The sequence below is a fragment of the Argiope bruennichi genome, chromosome 1 (assembly GCF_947563725.1).
Source record: "Argiope bruennichi chromosome 1, qqArgBrue1.1, whole genome shotgun sequence".
NCBI classification, from domain to species: Eukaryota; Metazoa; Arthropoda; class Arachnida; order Araneae; family Araneidae; genus Argiope; species Argiope bruennichi.
This window is the reverse complement of record NC_079151.1, coordinates 13,631,714-13,646,433: the sequence shown is the minus strand read 5'-3', so window position 1 is coordinate 13,646,433 and position 14,720 is coordinate 13,631,714. Positions and strand designations below refer to the sequence as shown.

The 14,720-nt window shown below is 32.4% G+C and overlaps 1 protein-coding gene across 1 annotated transcript in view; it reads left to right on the top strand.

Annotated features, from left to right (window-relative positions):
* The first annotated feature begins 701 nt into the window (after window positions 1-701).
* The window catches only part of LOC129980672 (neutral ceramidase-like), a 66,334-nt gene continuing 52,315 nt past the window's right edge, over window positions 702-14,720 (top strand). Inside the window, exons 1-2 of the mRNA XM_056091055.1 lie at window positions 702-916; window positions 7,477-7,620. Coding sequence (XP_055947030.1) covers window positions 794-916; window positions 7,477-7,620 — 267 coding nt within the window. The 5' untranslated portion in view covers window positions 702-793. The remainder of the gene's footprint in view (window positions 917-7,476; window positions 7,621-14,720) is intronic.

The following is a 14,720-nucleotide window of genomic DNA, read 5'->3' as shown; positions in this document are numbered from 1 at the left end:
AGTATTTATTCACATCAAAATCAAACATCTCTAAAATTTCAGAACATTATTCTTAGAATTATTTTTTCATGTATATAATGACTCAAATCTTTTTTTGCAGCTGTCTAATTAACTCACAAATCAACAACATAGCAAATGGCCTAACGGTATTGTGTTAGACATATGATCAGACAAGAAAGACATAAAAAAAGATGTTTTCTTTCTTCTCTTTTTTTACCATTTTGTAGAAAATTACTTAATTTTTTTTTATTTGTTGTATATCGGAACTCTCATAAAGATGACTGGCAATGAAAAATTATTTTAATTTCAATTTGTTATTATATTTCGTATGAAAAAAAAAAGAAAATTTTTTGGTACAGAGAATAAATTAAAACCATTAAAAAATATCTGATTTTAGAAATTACAGAGAGGAAAGGTACTTATACTGCATAGACATCTGCACTGTTTAATTCTGCCATGGCTTTAGAAATATTAAAGAATCCAATTGTTCTGTTCTCTCCGAATTACATCTATTAATTTGTAACAGGTGTCTATTTGCTTAAGGGTCGCTCATCCAGAGAACTTCCTACAGTTTGTTTGATTCCAATTCACTAACTAATAGAAGAGTTTCCAGTCCGTTCCATTTCTTGGCTTTTTTCTTCGGGAAATGTAGAGCGAATCGGAACCGGTCTCACATTAGGCCAGCGGGTAGAAAGAAAACGTCCTCGCAGTTTGTTGTCAAGTCGACAGGACAAAGCACGCGCTGAGCGCTCTTTGAAGAGTCCGTAAGGTGGTTTTTCACTCCCTCAAGAATATGTTTGTGGGTTTCGTTTTCCTATGCATGTTTCTGCTGAGCGGGTCTCGCGGGGAAAATGATGTTTATGATATCGGAATCGGAATAGCAGATATAACGGGCCCAGCGGCAGATATCAACATGGTGAGTGAAATGCATTATTATTATTTGTCTTCAAGGTTAGATATAGATTCAAGGGCGACTTTTTATAATGCTAATATTATGAAACTGACTTGGAAGGTATATTATTAATGAAAACAATTTTTTATCGCAATATTGCTCTTAAAAGTTATTGTTTTCTATACGTCCTTAGCATAAAGATATTTATTATTTTAAATTGCCCACAAATTTCCAGAAGCTCAGAGCAAAGTTATGCTTGAAATTATTACATTTAGTAGTATTTCATTAACTAACATCCAAATCCAACGATATTACGGAGGCAGAAACTTTTCATTTTTAAATAGCTTTCTTTAAAGTAATCTTTTATTATTCAGATTTCGTTCTGGGATAGAAAACTTTTTGGGAAATTTTATGTTTTAAGGTTCTCCTTACAGGTCAAAATTATTGAAAATATTTTATTTAAATAAGAGTATTTAATCCTAAATTTAGTTTAATTCAGATTTTGGATGATAATATTTGGCTGTTTAACTAGAGCTATATTCGAACACAATTTCTATATGAAAGTACAAAGATTTCAAAGCATTAAAAAAACCCCACCTTAGTAATCTTTCCAATACTTTAGAGCAAATTCTGTAATAAAGGTATTACCCTAGAGAACACCTTGCATGACACTGACGTGAAATAGTTATGAAATATTAACTTTTAGCGTGATTTTAGCATGCTTACTGAATGTATCGTGCAACCGTTGGAGAGATTTTAGCGATTCATCCATTGGATGTGGTTAATAGTACACAAAAATCGGAATTTCATATCAAACCCATTTTTCCCAATGGATTGAAACAAAAACTTAACACAGACTTAAAATTACAATCGCAAAATCACATGCTACATGTGATATAATTAAATCATGTCGTTTTTGAGTTATCTCGTTTGCATTCTTCTAAAAGTACAGACTAATAGGCGGTCAACCTCTGGTTGGATTTGGCTCAAAAATTGCCAAGTATCTATATTATAGATGCTTAACATGCGTGACGAATTTCATCCGTCTAGCTTGCTCCTTTTTGTAGCTATTGTGTCAACTTATATTAAAACAGAGCGCAAATAGGCTTATTCTAAATGGATTTCGGTTAAAATTTGACGAAAATCCATAAATTTGGTGTAAAGACCGTATACCAAACTTCATACAATTAGCTCAAAAGAGTTTTGTCACAGATAGATAGAAATAATGCCAAAAATGTGTTTTTCGAACTCATGAAGGTCTGTAATATGAAGATTCATCAAAATCTCGAGTTTGTATTTTTTGGTAAATACAATAATTTCTCTATATTTCATGTACAAGGGGGTGGGGGAAATCTTACAGAGAACATAAAATAAAAACAAGGGCTAAAAGAGATCAAGTATAAAATCCATTCCAAAATATTTACAAGTGGCAGTTGAAGGATTGATCTTGTTGAATAAACGATATTTCGCAGAAATGAAAATGAAAATTTAAAAAGAACGGGAACATCCGCTTTTTATCAGATTAAAAGTCCAGAAAGAAATCGTTGACCCGGAATATCACATAAACAGAGTTGTTATTCATTCTCTCGGTCACACTGTTGCACCCTGCTAAGCAACGGGATGTAACTGAAGTGGCACAGAAATAGAGCGACGATCCTACGCTCGAAAATGACTTTACAGCCATCTTAGTATTCAGTGAAATATCTAGAAAAAAACCATTATCATTTCTCGAGTACGGAGCATAGAGAAAGTATTGTTATCGCCCAAAAAATTCGAAATCGATATTTTGACGAATCTCCACATGACAGACCTTTATGAGTTCGAAAAACACGCTTTTAGAAAATGTTTACGTTGAAAAATTTTTTAAAAAGAAAAGTTCTCAGTTAGACTGAAGAAATTTGAAGTGTAGTTGTTGCACCAAATTTTTTTATTTCTATCAAAGTTTGAGCAAAATCCATGAGCAGTCCGTCTGTCCGATTGTTCGAATATAAATTAACACGATAATAACAAAACGAAGGCAGCTAGATGGATAAAATTCAACATTCATAGTGTAGACACCTTCCAAATTTTGAGCCAAATCCAACTCTCTCTGGATTTTCAGAAGCATGTAAGTGCAGTAACTCAAAAATCCAATGACTTGAATATATCAGATTTGGTATGTGATTTTGTGACTTCAAGAATATTCAACATCAAGTTTTAGTGACAACCGGAAAGGAAAACACAAATTCAATTTTCCGATACTTTAAACCGCATACCAGAGACTTCATCGCCAAGGATCCTAAGTTGGATCCAGTAAAACTATTAAAATCACTTCTAGGTTAATATATTGTAATTATTGTACGCTAATGCCATGCATGGCATTCTTTGCCTTGCATGGAATTCGTGCACCATGCATGGAATTCGAGCATTTGACGAATCTATAAATTTTAGACATCCCTAAGTTCGAAAAATATGTTTCTGGAAAATGTCCGTCGTCTGTCTGTCTGTCATCGATTCAATCGATTGTGAAAAATTGCATCTAAAACACAAACTCATCTTTATTAGAGTATGCAAGAGAGTTTCGGAGGGACTTCTCCCGTCGTTTTTCTCTTTTTGTTATTTTGTGAAGGTTTGAAGATTTTTTATGATGACTTTAAAAGTTTATTGATTTTTGTTTAAATTCTTGTTCATTTAAATACAACACTCTTTGTAGAAGAGTGAAAAAAATTTCAATTTATATTTGTAGACCCATTGCACACAAATTTTCCCCTTAATATCGAAAACACTTCTATGAACTATATGGAGAAAAGCAGAAGTGATATAAGGCATGTTCATAGTTTATAATCATGAAGATGTGATTTGACTGCTTGCAGAAATTTGAAAAATTTCAGATCGTATTGTCCAGAAAGAATGACGGGCGCGGTCTGTCAATGGAGTTGGAATTTGAGAGAACTTTTCATCACACAAATGATTTTTTTCCTTTTTGTAAAACAATGAAGCAGGCGTAGGAGTTCTGCCATGATTTTCATTATTTATACTTTCAAGCAAATAATCCAATTTTCAACCTTTGTGAAGATTGTAATATCTTGATCCAGCAAACAAATAATCCTCCAGACCGATCAAATAAAAGAGCATATGATTTTTTTCCTTTTTGTAAAACAATGAAGCAGGCGTAGGAGTTCTGCCATGATTTTCATTATTTATATTTTCAAGCAAATAATCCAATTTTCAACCTTTGTGAAGATTGTAATATCTTGATCCAGCAAGCAAATAATCCTCCAGACCGGTCAAATAAAAGAGCCGCGTAACAAAACAATATTTTTATTTACAATCTTATATATGTACACAAAAATAACTTGTACACATCTAGGTTAATATTATTTACACATATCAAATAACGGTTCAATCACGAAATAGTTCCTCGGATCAAATAGGAGAATAAGCCACACACACACACACACACACACAAAAAAAAAACCGCTAACAGGCTGTTAGCTCTGAACGGCTACTCCAGAGGTTGCTCCAGAAATCCGCTGATTTTCATCGGGTAGATCCTAACACAGAAAACCGAATCACACGGAGCTTCTCAATAAGTCAGGAACAACTTTTCCGGACACCGATATCTCTACGAATTCCAATTCGAAGCCTCTCACTACCCAAAACAAAGAAAAATAATACATTTTATTTCCGTCAGATATCCGTCTCCGATATTCTCACAGGTGAACTTGAGTTCCTTATATAGCTGCTCAGCAATGCTCCCTCAATAGTCTCCAGTCGATCGTGGGAGTGTCTTTTAAGGATCCAACTTTGTAGCTGACCCCTCTCGAATACATGTTAAATATAATCAATTCACTGCAAAAACTGGCTGTAGTCCATGTGGGTTCAACACTTAATGACAACGACTGCTAGTGATTAATCGTTTCTTGATGATTTGAGTAGTCTCTTCATAAAGAAAAAAAAGTTAAACTTTTTAATGCCTTGACATTCTTCTCCCTTGAAGACGTGATGGATCTATTTGAAACGACAGGAAATGCATCTGTGTCTCCTCACCTACATATAACAAATGACAATACACAATGACTCTGCTGATGAAAAGGATCCACATCCGACGATCAATATGCACTTAACTATGTGTGGGGAAACGGATGACGTTACATCTGGTTGGAATGCCAGTTACCATATGAAGAAAATGGAGAAACGTTACAAGATGTCTTTGTCTGGGAGCTCCACGGAGAGCAGAATAGCGAACCGAAAAGGAAGGCAGGAAGCAAGGAAAAAGAACCATCATTCATTCAGCGTTTGTCAATTCAGCGTTTTGATTCCATTTTGAAACGAATAGCTCGCACAACTTAGAAGCTAAAGTTACAGTAAAGCTGAAATTCGAATGATTAGAAAATTATATTCAAAACACAGTTAATTTGAAATTTTTCAATCATTTCTTCTTGACGGTTAATCAGATAAGAAGCGGTTTTCATTCCTTTTAAAATTTCATTTTCATTTTAGCAACATCTCTTGTACATACAGGGTGATCAAGAAATAACAGGTGGTGTTTGGGCCCTGTAGTGTGTTATGTACTGGACGAATTATAACAAAATTTGGCCACCATACACATTAAAGTATGCAATTTCGATTCATCAAGAAAAAAAAAATTAGTACCAAAAAACGCCGATAGGGGAAATTCTGGCTCTGCTATCGAAAACTTTATTATATACTTTGCATATACGGGCACTTTGTGACTCGATATCGAGGATAAAAGGAAGCACTGCGGGAATTCAAGTCATTATGCAAGAATTCGCAGGTCGATGGCGTTGTCACTACGTGAACTTGCCTTATTAGTCAAGCTGTTTTATCAGCGGGATGTCAAGAAAAATAATCTAAAATATTGATTTATAATTACAATTTTTAAATTTAAATGTTTTTGTTACTTCAATTACTTAAACCTTAATAACTGCTTAGTTCCTTCCCTTAAAATTATTTAAATGAAGTAAAAAATCTAATTGATTAAACTTCAACAGATAAATGACTAAATTATTAAAATTTAATCAATGGATAGCAATTATTGTTCAATATACATTATTTATTGTCAGAATATGAATTATGTCTAAAGGTATTACTATAGCATGGGCTGTAGTACGTTCTATGATTCCAGTACACGAGCCGCTTATAAATATAACTAAAGCGGCTGTGACATCAAATTTAACTTGAAAATCTTTTACTCATTCGTAAATCAGTGAATGATCTAAAATAACAATTAAAAACTAATCCTTATAAAAATATTGATTCATTTTATTATTTGTGTTTAAACGTAACATATCGGTTTGTATGCAATGATTTTAGTAAATACTTTTAAATAGATTATTATTTCTTTTTCAAATGAAGTAAGAAGAAAAAATATTTTGAAACTATTGTTTTTTCCCATATTTGTTTATAATTGTGGGATTATTTTTTTACGTTCGTGTGAGTAGTTGAGTTGGCTGCTAATTTTGAAGTTGAAATTACCTGTAGTGATTTGTTTGGCGCATTGCATGGCATTTCCAAAAGTTGATAAAATGTCGCTAAAGGAAATTGGAAAATGAGGAAGGATTGTAGGTGTCTTAAAATGGGAAAAATGCAGGAGTTCAAAGAAGCAGTAAGTTCATTAGACCGTTGTAGAGTGGCTTAAAATATCTTTCAAAACATTTGGAATGAACAGATGACTGCTGCCTATTCAGGTTCAGAAAATGTTTGCATTTGGAATTATTGTTCTAAACAAAAACCTTTTATGTCACAATTACTTCGAAAATTAACTAGATTTAAACGAATCACTTCATTTGTATTTAAGAAATTCTCCCCCCCCCCCCCCATAAAAAACACTGGGAGTAATTTTAATCTTAAAATTTGGTAATGCAATGAATGAAAACTTTAGACAGATTCACAGATTAGAGTTTATTAACATTCAGTCTGTGCCACCAGTGAAATTGCATAGAAAAAAGTTGTGCAAAACTTCAGTCAGAAAATTAAATTTATTCAGTGACAGTTTGTTACTGATGCGATTTCATTTTTTAATTTTGTTGTTTCCGATGAAAACTTCAAAGATTACCAACGGAGGAAAGCGAATTGAATGACAAAAAAAATTTAAAAAACTTATTTTTTTAATGATTTTGCTTTGTTATTACTATTATTATTTTGCTGATTTTCATAATTTTTGATTTTTAAGTGTATATAAGAAAAATTGTATAGTAATAAATGCATTAATATTTTTACTTAATGAAATGACAACGCATGAAAAAAATGATTTAAAATGTTAAAAATGTGCTGCAACAAAGTAAAATGCCAAAACTTTATGAACGTGCTATTAAATAAATACGCGTAATATTTTCATTGAGCCGCCAATAATTGCATTTATATGCAAGTGGATTATACAGAAGCAGCGACGTAGCTAAAATGTAGAATAGTCTATAACAATAGTTGTAGGCATCTATAGTTTCTGCTTAAGAAAATAAAGATGGTAAAACAAGCCATAAGTCGTGTGAAGCAAAATAATTAAAGGGAATTAGATAGTTAAAAAGCCGAAGGTTAATTTTTATGTTATTATATTTTTATGATGTGTGACTCTGTTCTTTTAGATGGGTTACGCCAAAATTTCCCAAGTGACCCGTGGCATCCACACCCGTCAGTACAGCCGAGCCTTTGTGATCAGTGACAACAGCTCTCGAGTGGCCGTGGTCTCCATAGATTCCGGAATGGTATCCCACATCGTCAAGATGGAGGTGAGTTCCATATAAGAGTTCTAGAACTGCACCAATAACAAAGTTGTGTTTTTTTATTTCGTTATTAAAAATGCAAAAAGGTGCATATCAGAAATTCCATTTGCTTAAAAGTCACTAGTCTGGATATCTTCATATCATCAATACAATTCATGTAGACTCTAAAAAAAATTTTATAATTATTATTTTATTTTTTTCAAGTACAGAAAATTTTAATTTTTCTGTACTTGAATAAAATCTCTAGTACAGACAAAAATTTGTTTAACTTTTAAACAATTATTATTTAATTATGACCGCTTCATTATACTACTGTTCATCTAAGCTGCCATTTGAATTTTGATATTGGCAATTTGACATCCATTAGCGATATAAACAGGTATTGATTCATAGATTAAATTCTGATATAAGCCGAGTGCCATACGTTTTTTAGCATTAATTCAATTTGGCGACACTTTCAAAATGTTGATGTGAAATATCATTATGCAGTAATTCTAAAAAGTTATTCATCTTCGGTCTACAGGAAATTTTCTGAACGACCGTTGTCAGTACAGCAAGATGTAATTGAGTTTTGGATCCGAAGGATCACAACTGAACAGCCACTTTTACGGTCATGTATCAGCTTTCTCCCTAGGAGATTCCAATCATTGAAATGGTAATAATGGTGACTTTTCATGAACGTCACCTCCTCCGGAAGAAGCAATCATCTAAATTAATCAATCCAAACTCATGCAGAATCTAAACATTAAAATGTTTGAGCTATAGTGACAAAGATTTCGACGGGGAATAACGGTATTCATATTTCGAGACAAATAATTCTCCCCAATAGTCAGGATCGCTTTATTTGATCTCAACATTTTCATCGAGGTACTTTCATTGGTATGGTGTGGAATCTTGAAAGGGTGACCGATTAAGATATTCGCAGTTATGAAATCGGCAGCAAATTTCCCCGTGCAGAATCTAAAGCGGTTTGAAACTAACAAAATCCCTTAAACCAGAAGCTTAAATGTATCTGCCATATTTATAATATTTATAAGTTTATTGTGTTGCATTTAAATACAACAGCTTTGTTAATCTTCTTTGTTTTTATTCTTTCTTTCAAAATCTATATTTTCGAAAATAAGGTTTATTTACATGAGTTTTTGATATTCATGCAAACGTATTACCTCTGATCGGTATAAAAATCGGCTGGGTGTACTTCACTTTTAGGCTCTTATTCTGAAAAACTATAATGAAATGTTACGATCTGTAAAATGGGAATTTTTAGAAATGTTGTTGATCAAAATGTGTAGATTCGTGTTCTTTTCCAATGTTGAGAATATCTCGGCATGAGGCATTGTGGCAGTTAAGGTTTAACATCAAAAGTAAATAAAGATAAATGTTTTTTTAATGTACATTTTTAACATCATTTTTAGAATACAATTCTTTTAGATTAGCGCTTTGTTTTCTTATCTATCTTATGAAAATCTTTTTTTTTCTTATGAATATTTTTTGATTAAATCAAGCAAATTTTTGCGTAATAACCCCCTGATACAATATGTAAATCATGAAATATATTCTTCATAACATACAAAACTTCAGAAGTTAGCGATTTTTTTTTTGTTCCAATATTTTTCAAGAACGGTTTCGTTTCAGCAAGCATGTATTTAGATTACGGGAATTTTAATCCTTTTCCTTTTAAAATAAGGTATATAAATTTTATACGAGTTAATAGAAAATTATAAAGCTACATAGCACTATGAATAAAATGGTGTCCTATAATAGCATGAACTGCATGAATATCAAAATTTTAAGTTAAAAAAAATTTCTTTGCCGAAGAAGTTATTAAGAACAAGTTACGTACAAAAGATACAATTACATTTTTTTTATATCGTATTTCATATAATTTCAGCAAGAATTTGATCGACAAAGGCGGCTAGTGTTTTTGTAAAAGACAGTTTTGTTTTCAGTTTACCACAACATTTTGAAAGTAAAAATTCTGTGAAATTATCTTATTAAATAATGTCAATGGTGTCCGAAAATTTATATTTCACATATATTATTGGCATTTATTCTAGAAACATTATTTTTAAAACAATAGTTGCGAGAAAACCAAATTATTATTTAAATCTAAACTACGGTGAATTTATGATTGTCCATAATGAGTGACAAATCACATTGACATTATAGGGAAAGCTCTTCGGCTTATCTATTATCTCATTTAAATAATCCTAAATATCACATTTTCATATTTAATCGTCATCGTATGTTTGAAGAATATTCACTCTGCAAACGAAGCACAGAGAAAGTATTGTAATCGTTAAAAAGTTCAAACTCGAGATTTTGACGATTCTCTACATTTTAGGTTTCCCTGAGTTCAAAAAAGCACATTGTCTGTGACAAAGATAACTCAAAAACGTTTTGAACTAGACGAATGAAATTTAGTATATTGTCTACGCCAAATGTGTTGATTTCTATCAAATTTTGAGCAAAATCCATGTAGAGGAAGTCTGCCTGTCCGGCTGATCGAATAGAAGTTAATACGATAAATACAAAACAAAGAAAGCTAAATGTATAATAATCAGTTCACAGATTTAACGTCTATATTATGTAGGCAACTATCAAATTTTTAGCCGAATCCAACAAGATCTCGGCCTGTACTTTTAGAATCAAAAATGCAATGACAAACATATCAACCTCCATATGTGATTTTGAGACTCTAAGTATAATTTTGCATCAAATTTTGTTTACAATCGACTTAGAAATTTGAATTTCAAGAACTTTTAACTTCATACCAAGGATTCATCTCAAAAACACTCGCCAAGGATCACAGAATAAATTTAGTAAAAATTCTAAATTCACGCCAAAGATTAATTTTTCGTAAATATGGAACACTAATGCCGGGCAAGTGTTCTAGAGAGTATGTGCCAAATTATTGGGGAGATACTCCTACTGGTTTTTGACAAACGATTCGAAGTGCTCTTGTGAAATTTCAAGAAGCAAGACTTACTTCCCAGAATTTTTTTTTACATTTGAAAGTCCTTTTCTGTTGGATTGTGGAATGAAAGGTAATGTTCATCTGAACACTTCGTCTGATCGGTAATAAAATTATACTCTAATCTCACTAATGTTATTCACCAACCACAATAAAATCTCTTTTCTTTCGTATTCTTGTTGCTTGTGTTTCTTCGTATTATTCTGGTGTTTTAAATCAATTTTTTTATATATATTTATAGATGGAACATCGAATGCAATGGAATTTCTGAGTAAATTCACAACAATATTTAAAGGCATTTTTATATTAGTTCCGTTTTTAAATAGTAGTAATCCATCCCCTCTCACCACAAGCTTCTGCACGTAAAACTGCCCCGTCAGATAATAGTAATACATTAAAAAAAAACATGACACATTCAGTCGCTATCAAGTGTATAAAATTCGGATTATATCCGGTATGTAATATTTTGCGTGCTATAAAATGACGTTATTCAAATTATAACAAATGTATCTCTCCTAAAGTCCTGCATTGATGCTTCATCACGGTGGTGGAATGTTCCTGGGCGGAATGGGCGAAGTACGTCGGGAGAGTATTCTCCAGGTAGGGTCACCCAAAGCGTGAAGGCCATTCCATTATGCTCAGCTAAATGCAATGCAGGCACGTGGCAAAGTCAGATTTCAGCCTTTGGTGCCTCTAGGTCCTTGACCTCTTGAAGCTCTTTTATTGACTCGTCGATTAGTAAACAATGAGCAAGCTGTTTTCGATTCCTGAGGCTGTGCTACATTGTTTGAAGGCGTTCGGGCTCATGGACCTGGTTTGAGGTTACTGTCGACCAGGTGGGATAAGTCACAACAACAACAACACATAACAAATTTATAAAATAGTCCTTATATTGTAAATACCAAACATCCTGGAAATATTATATAGTTTTGAATACACAATCTAAATGAAATGCTAACGAATGTAGCAAAATGCGGGAAAAATACTTAACAATATTATTTATTGTTTTAAGTTGTTGACTTGGCCATACAAAACATATCACTACATCATCGGATATAGAGATAGGATAAAGAGAAGATGACAAAAAATTTTAAGAAATCAGTTTTTTTCGATTCAAAATAAAAAGATATTAATTTGATTGAAAAATTTAAATAAAATGCATTACTAAAACTTATAAAATCGGCTGTCGAAAATTAAAATAATTTAATTAGATTAAATTTTAATTTTAAAAAGCAAAAATTTTAAAAATTATTTTTCTTTATTTGGATTTATTATTATTATTATTATTGAAATTCTATTTAAGTATGTGTTATACAGGAGTAAATGTCTGGTAAAAATGACACATCGATAATTGTATTATTTTTTGAAAAATTCAGCTATTTAAAAAAATTGGCTTGTCGAAAAATGCCTGTAAATATTTTTATCTGCCAAAATTCTTTAGTGAATAATAATAAGAAACAACAACTCTACATCTGTTATCAGTTGAGTTATTAGATCAATGAACCATTTTCGCATGTAATGATGACTTTCTCTTGCTCATCGAATGACTGAATTTTTAATTTTAAATCTGCAATTAAAAGAAAATATTAAGTAATTTAAAATTCAAAAAGAATCACTTTAAATCACTTTAATATCTCAAAAGCCCTTATATTATTTATGATGCTCCTAATAGAATGCATCAACTAATTAGAAAGTTAAGTAAATTCATAGATAAAGAGATTAATCATATTTTCTCTCTGAATGAACATTTGGATTCAGCGGTGCAATCGAGAATTAAATTCTGTTTCATGAATTTCCTGTTCATTTTGAAATTCTGCTTATAAATATATACAGTACACTCCCGATTATCCGCGGAATTGGGTGGCGCGGCCGCCGCGGATAACAAAAATCGCGGATAATCCGAAAAAAGCTAAAAACGTGTATAGCAAAAGAGAAAACAATCATTCCAACTTTGAAAAATCGTTTTATGTACAATAAAACGTAAAATAAATAGTAGGAAATGTTTGACTAACGCTTAATATTTTAGTATATCACTCAAAACTAACCTAAAATGCATTTTGTTAATGAAAACAGAAAAGTGCTTTGTACTTAAGAGAGGCGTCAAGGATCCACAGAAAAATTAATACATATGTACTGTCTTAATACTGTAATTTATTATGTAATTACAAAAGCATAACTGTAAAACTGCACCTTTTTGAAGAAATCAGTCATTTGTGTTTGCTTCTTGCTTTGGAAGCATTTTCTCTTTGCTTGGAAGCAAAAAAAAAAAAAAAAACTTAGTGCGGCAGGCGCGGATAATCGGGAGTCTACTGTATATATAAAATTCGTTATACAAAATTGAAGCAATATTGCAAGATAATACTATAATTAAATTTGGAAACATTTTGGATAAAATTTGTTAAAACAGTTAAGATGCAAACATAATATAATATTTACATATAAAGTGATATATAGGTTATTACGCCATGTTCATATAGCTACTGAATAAGAAATTCTCGTTGAAATTTCCTCTAGGTTTTCGAATATGCATGAAGAATTCGTGTCAAGGGCATTGGTTGAGAACTCTTTGTCTTTTGAATTCCACAACAACAACAGCAAAAAAAAATAGCAAAATATGTAAAGAAACAGAGACTCTCCTTTCTTCTGCTTTGTCTCGATAAATGTAATTAGTATCCTCTTATCATTCCAGAGAGAGAGCATTTCTTCCTTCCTGGCTTGCAATGCAAGGAGGAAAAGTTTTCTTCTAAGTCGTCCATCTATACCAAAACAAAAGAAAGCGCCATTTCCGACAAACACCTTTTACTTCCAGGTTCGTTCCGAATGAAATTGCTTATTTATTATCGTAATAATCCTGCAGCAGCAACCGGTTGTTAAATATTCCACTTCCCCACTGCCGCACGTGAGGAAAACGAAACTATTCCATGCCACTTCCGAAACGGCCGACCCACATTTCCGAGGGCACGTGATCGGAAGTTTCCAAAAGCCCATTTTTTGGGAAAAGAAAGGTCAAAATTCCTTTTCAGGGTTCAGTTCTGTAAGGAAAGCATCATTAACTTCTTGACGCACGAATAACTTGTTTCCTAATTGGATGATGCTTTTTATTTGAGGCATTTATAATAGTACACTCCCGAGTGTCCGGTTGGCGACTATCCGGCTTCCTTATTGTTTTGCTCAATTTTCTTTTATCTTTGAAATTCATTAATCAATTTAATTATTCTTAATAAAATGAGGAAGGCAAGGCGTTGTACCAGAAAAAGAGCAACTTCATTTATTAGAGATAAATAATATCAGTTTGAGTCAATTTTCTTAATAATTAGAATTTAAGTCAGGCATTACAGAATTTATGTTAAAATGTGAACAGTCCTTTAGCGTACTTTTTCTCTAATAAATTCTGAAAGAGTGCAGTACAATCTATAAACATAACTACCAGTACAGAGCCTTCTACTTTAGCTCGACACTCTATGGGTAACTGCTTCTACGATTCACCGGACCGCGGCCGTGTTCACATTCTACGTGACTTGAGATAAATGGACGGTTTAGTACTCAATAAAAAGTGAGAAAATACGTATTATAACAGCGAGTTTTGGCATAAAAACTTTGTCTTCTGGTATTGGTGGGCAAAGAAATGAGTTCATAGAACTCCGGCCTATTCGGCTATTTTGTTATCCGGTCTGCACTTCCGTCACATTCGGCCGGATACTCAGGAGTGCACTGTATTTCGTTTCATATAAGAATCCAAAAGAATCCTCAATTGTTGAAATGAGCTAAAGCGTATTTTGTTTTTAAATGTATTGCTGAGGATGTCATGACTTCATTAACTAAAAATATGTAGTACATCGTAACATGAGAGGAGATTAACTCCTTCGGAGCGGATGCGCGCAGTAATAAGTGCTCCCGCAGGACGGGACTTGGCAAGCGCCGACCGTTCGTACAGGCCAGAGCATTTTTTCCCGCTAAGCCAAATTCGCATTATGTTTCGTAAAATTGTACACAATAATAAGTAAAAATTATTCTTTACATAGAAATGAAACATTTTTTATGTATGTAACAATGGATATATTTTCAATCAGAATAACAAAATTAATTAAAATTACTTGATATTTAATACAAAAATATGGCGTATTTTATTATG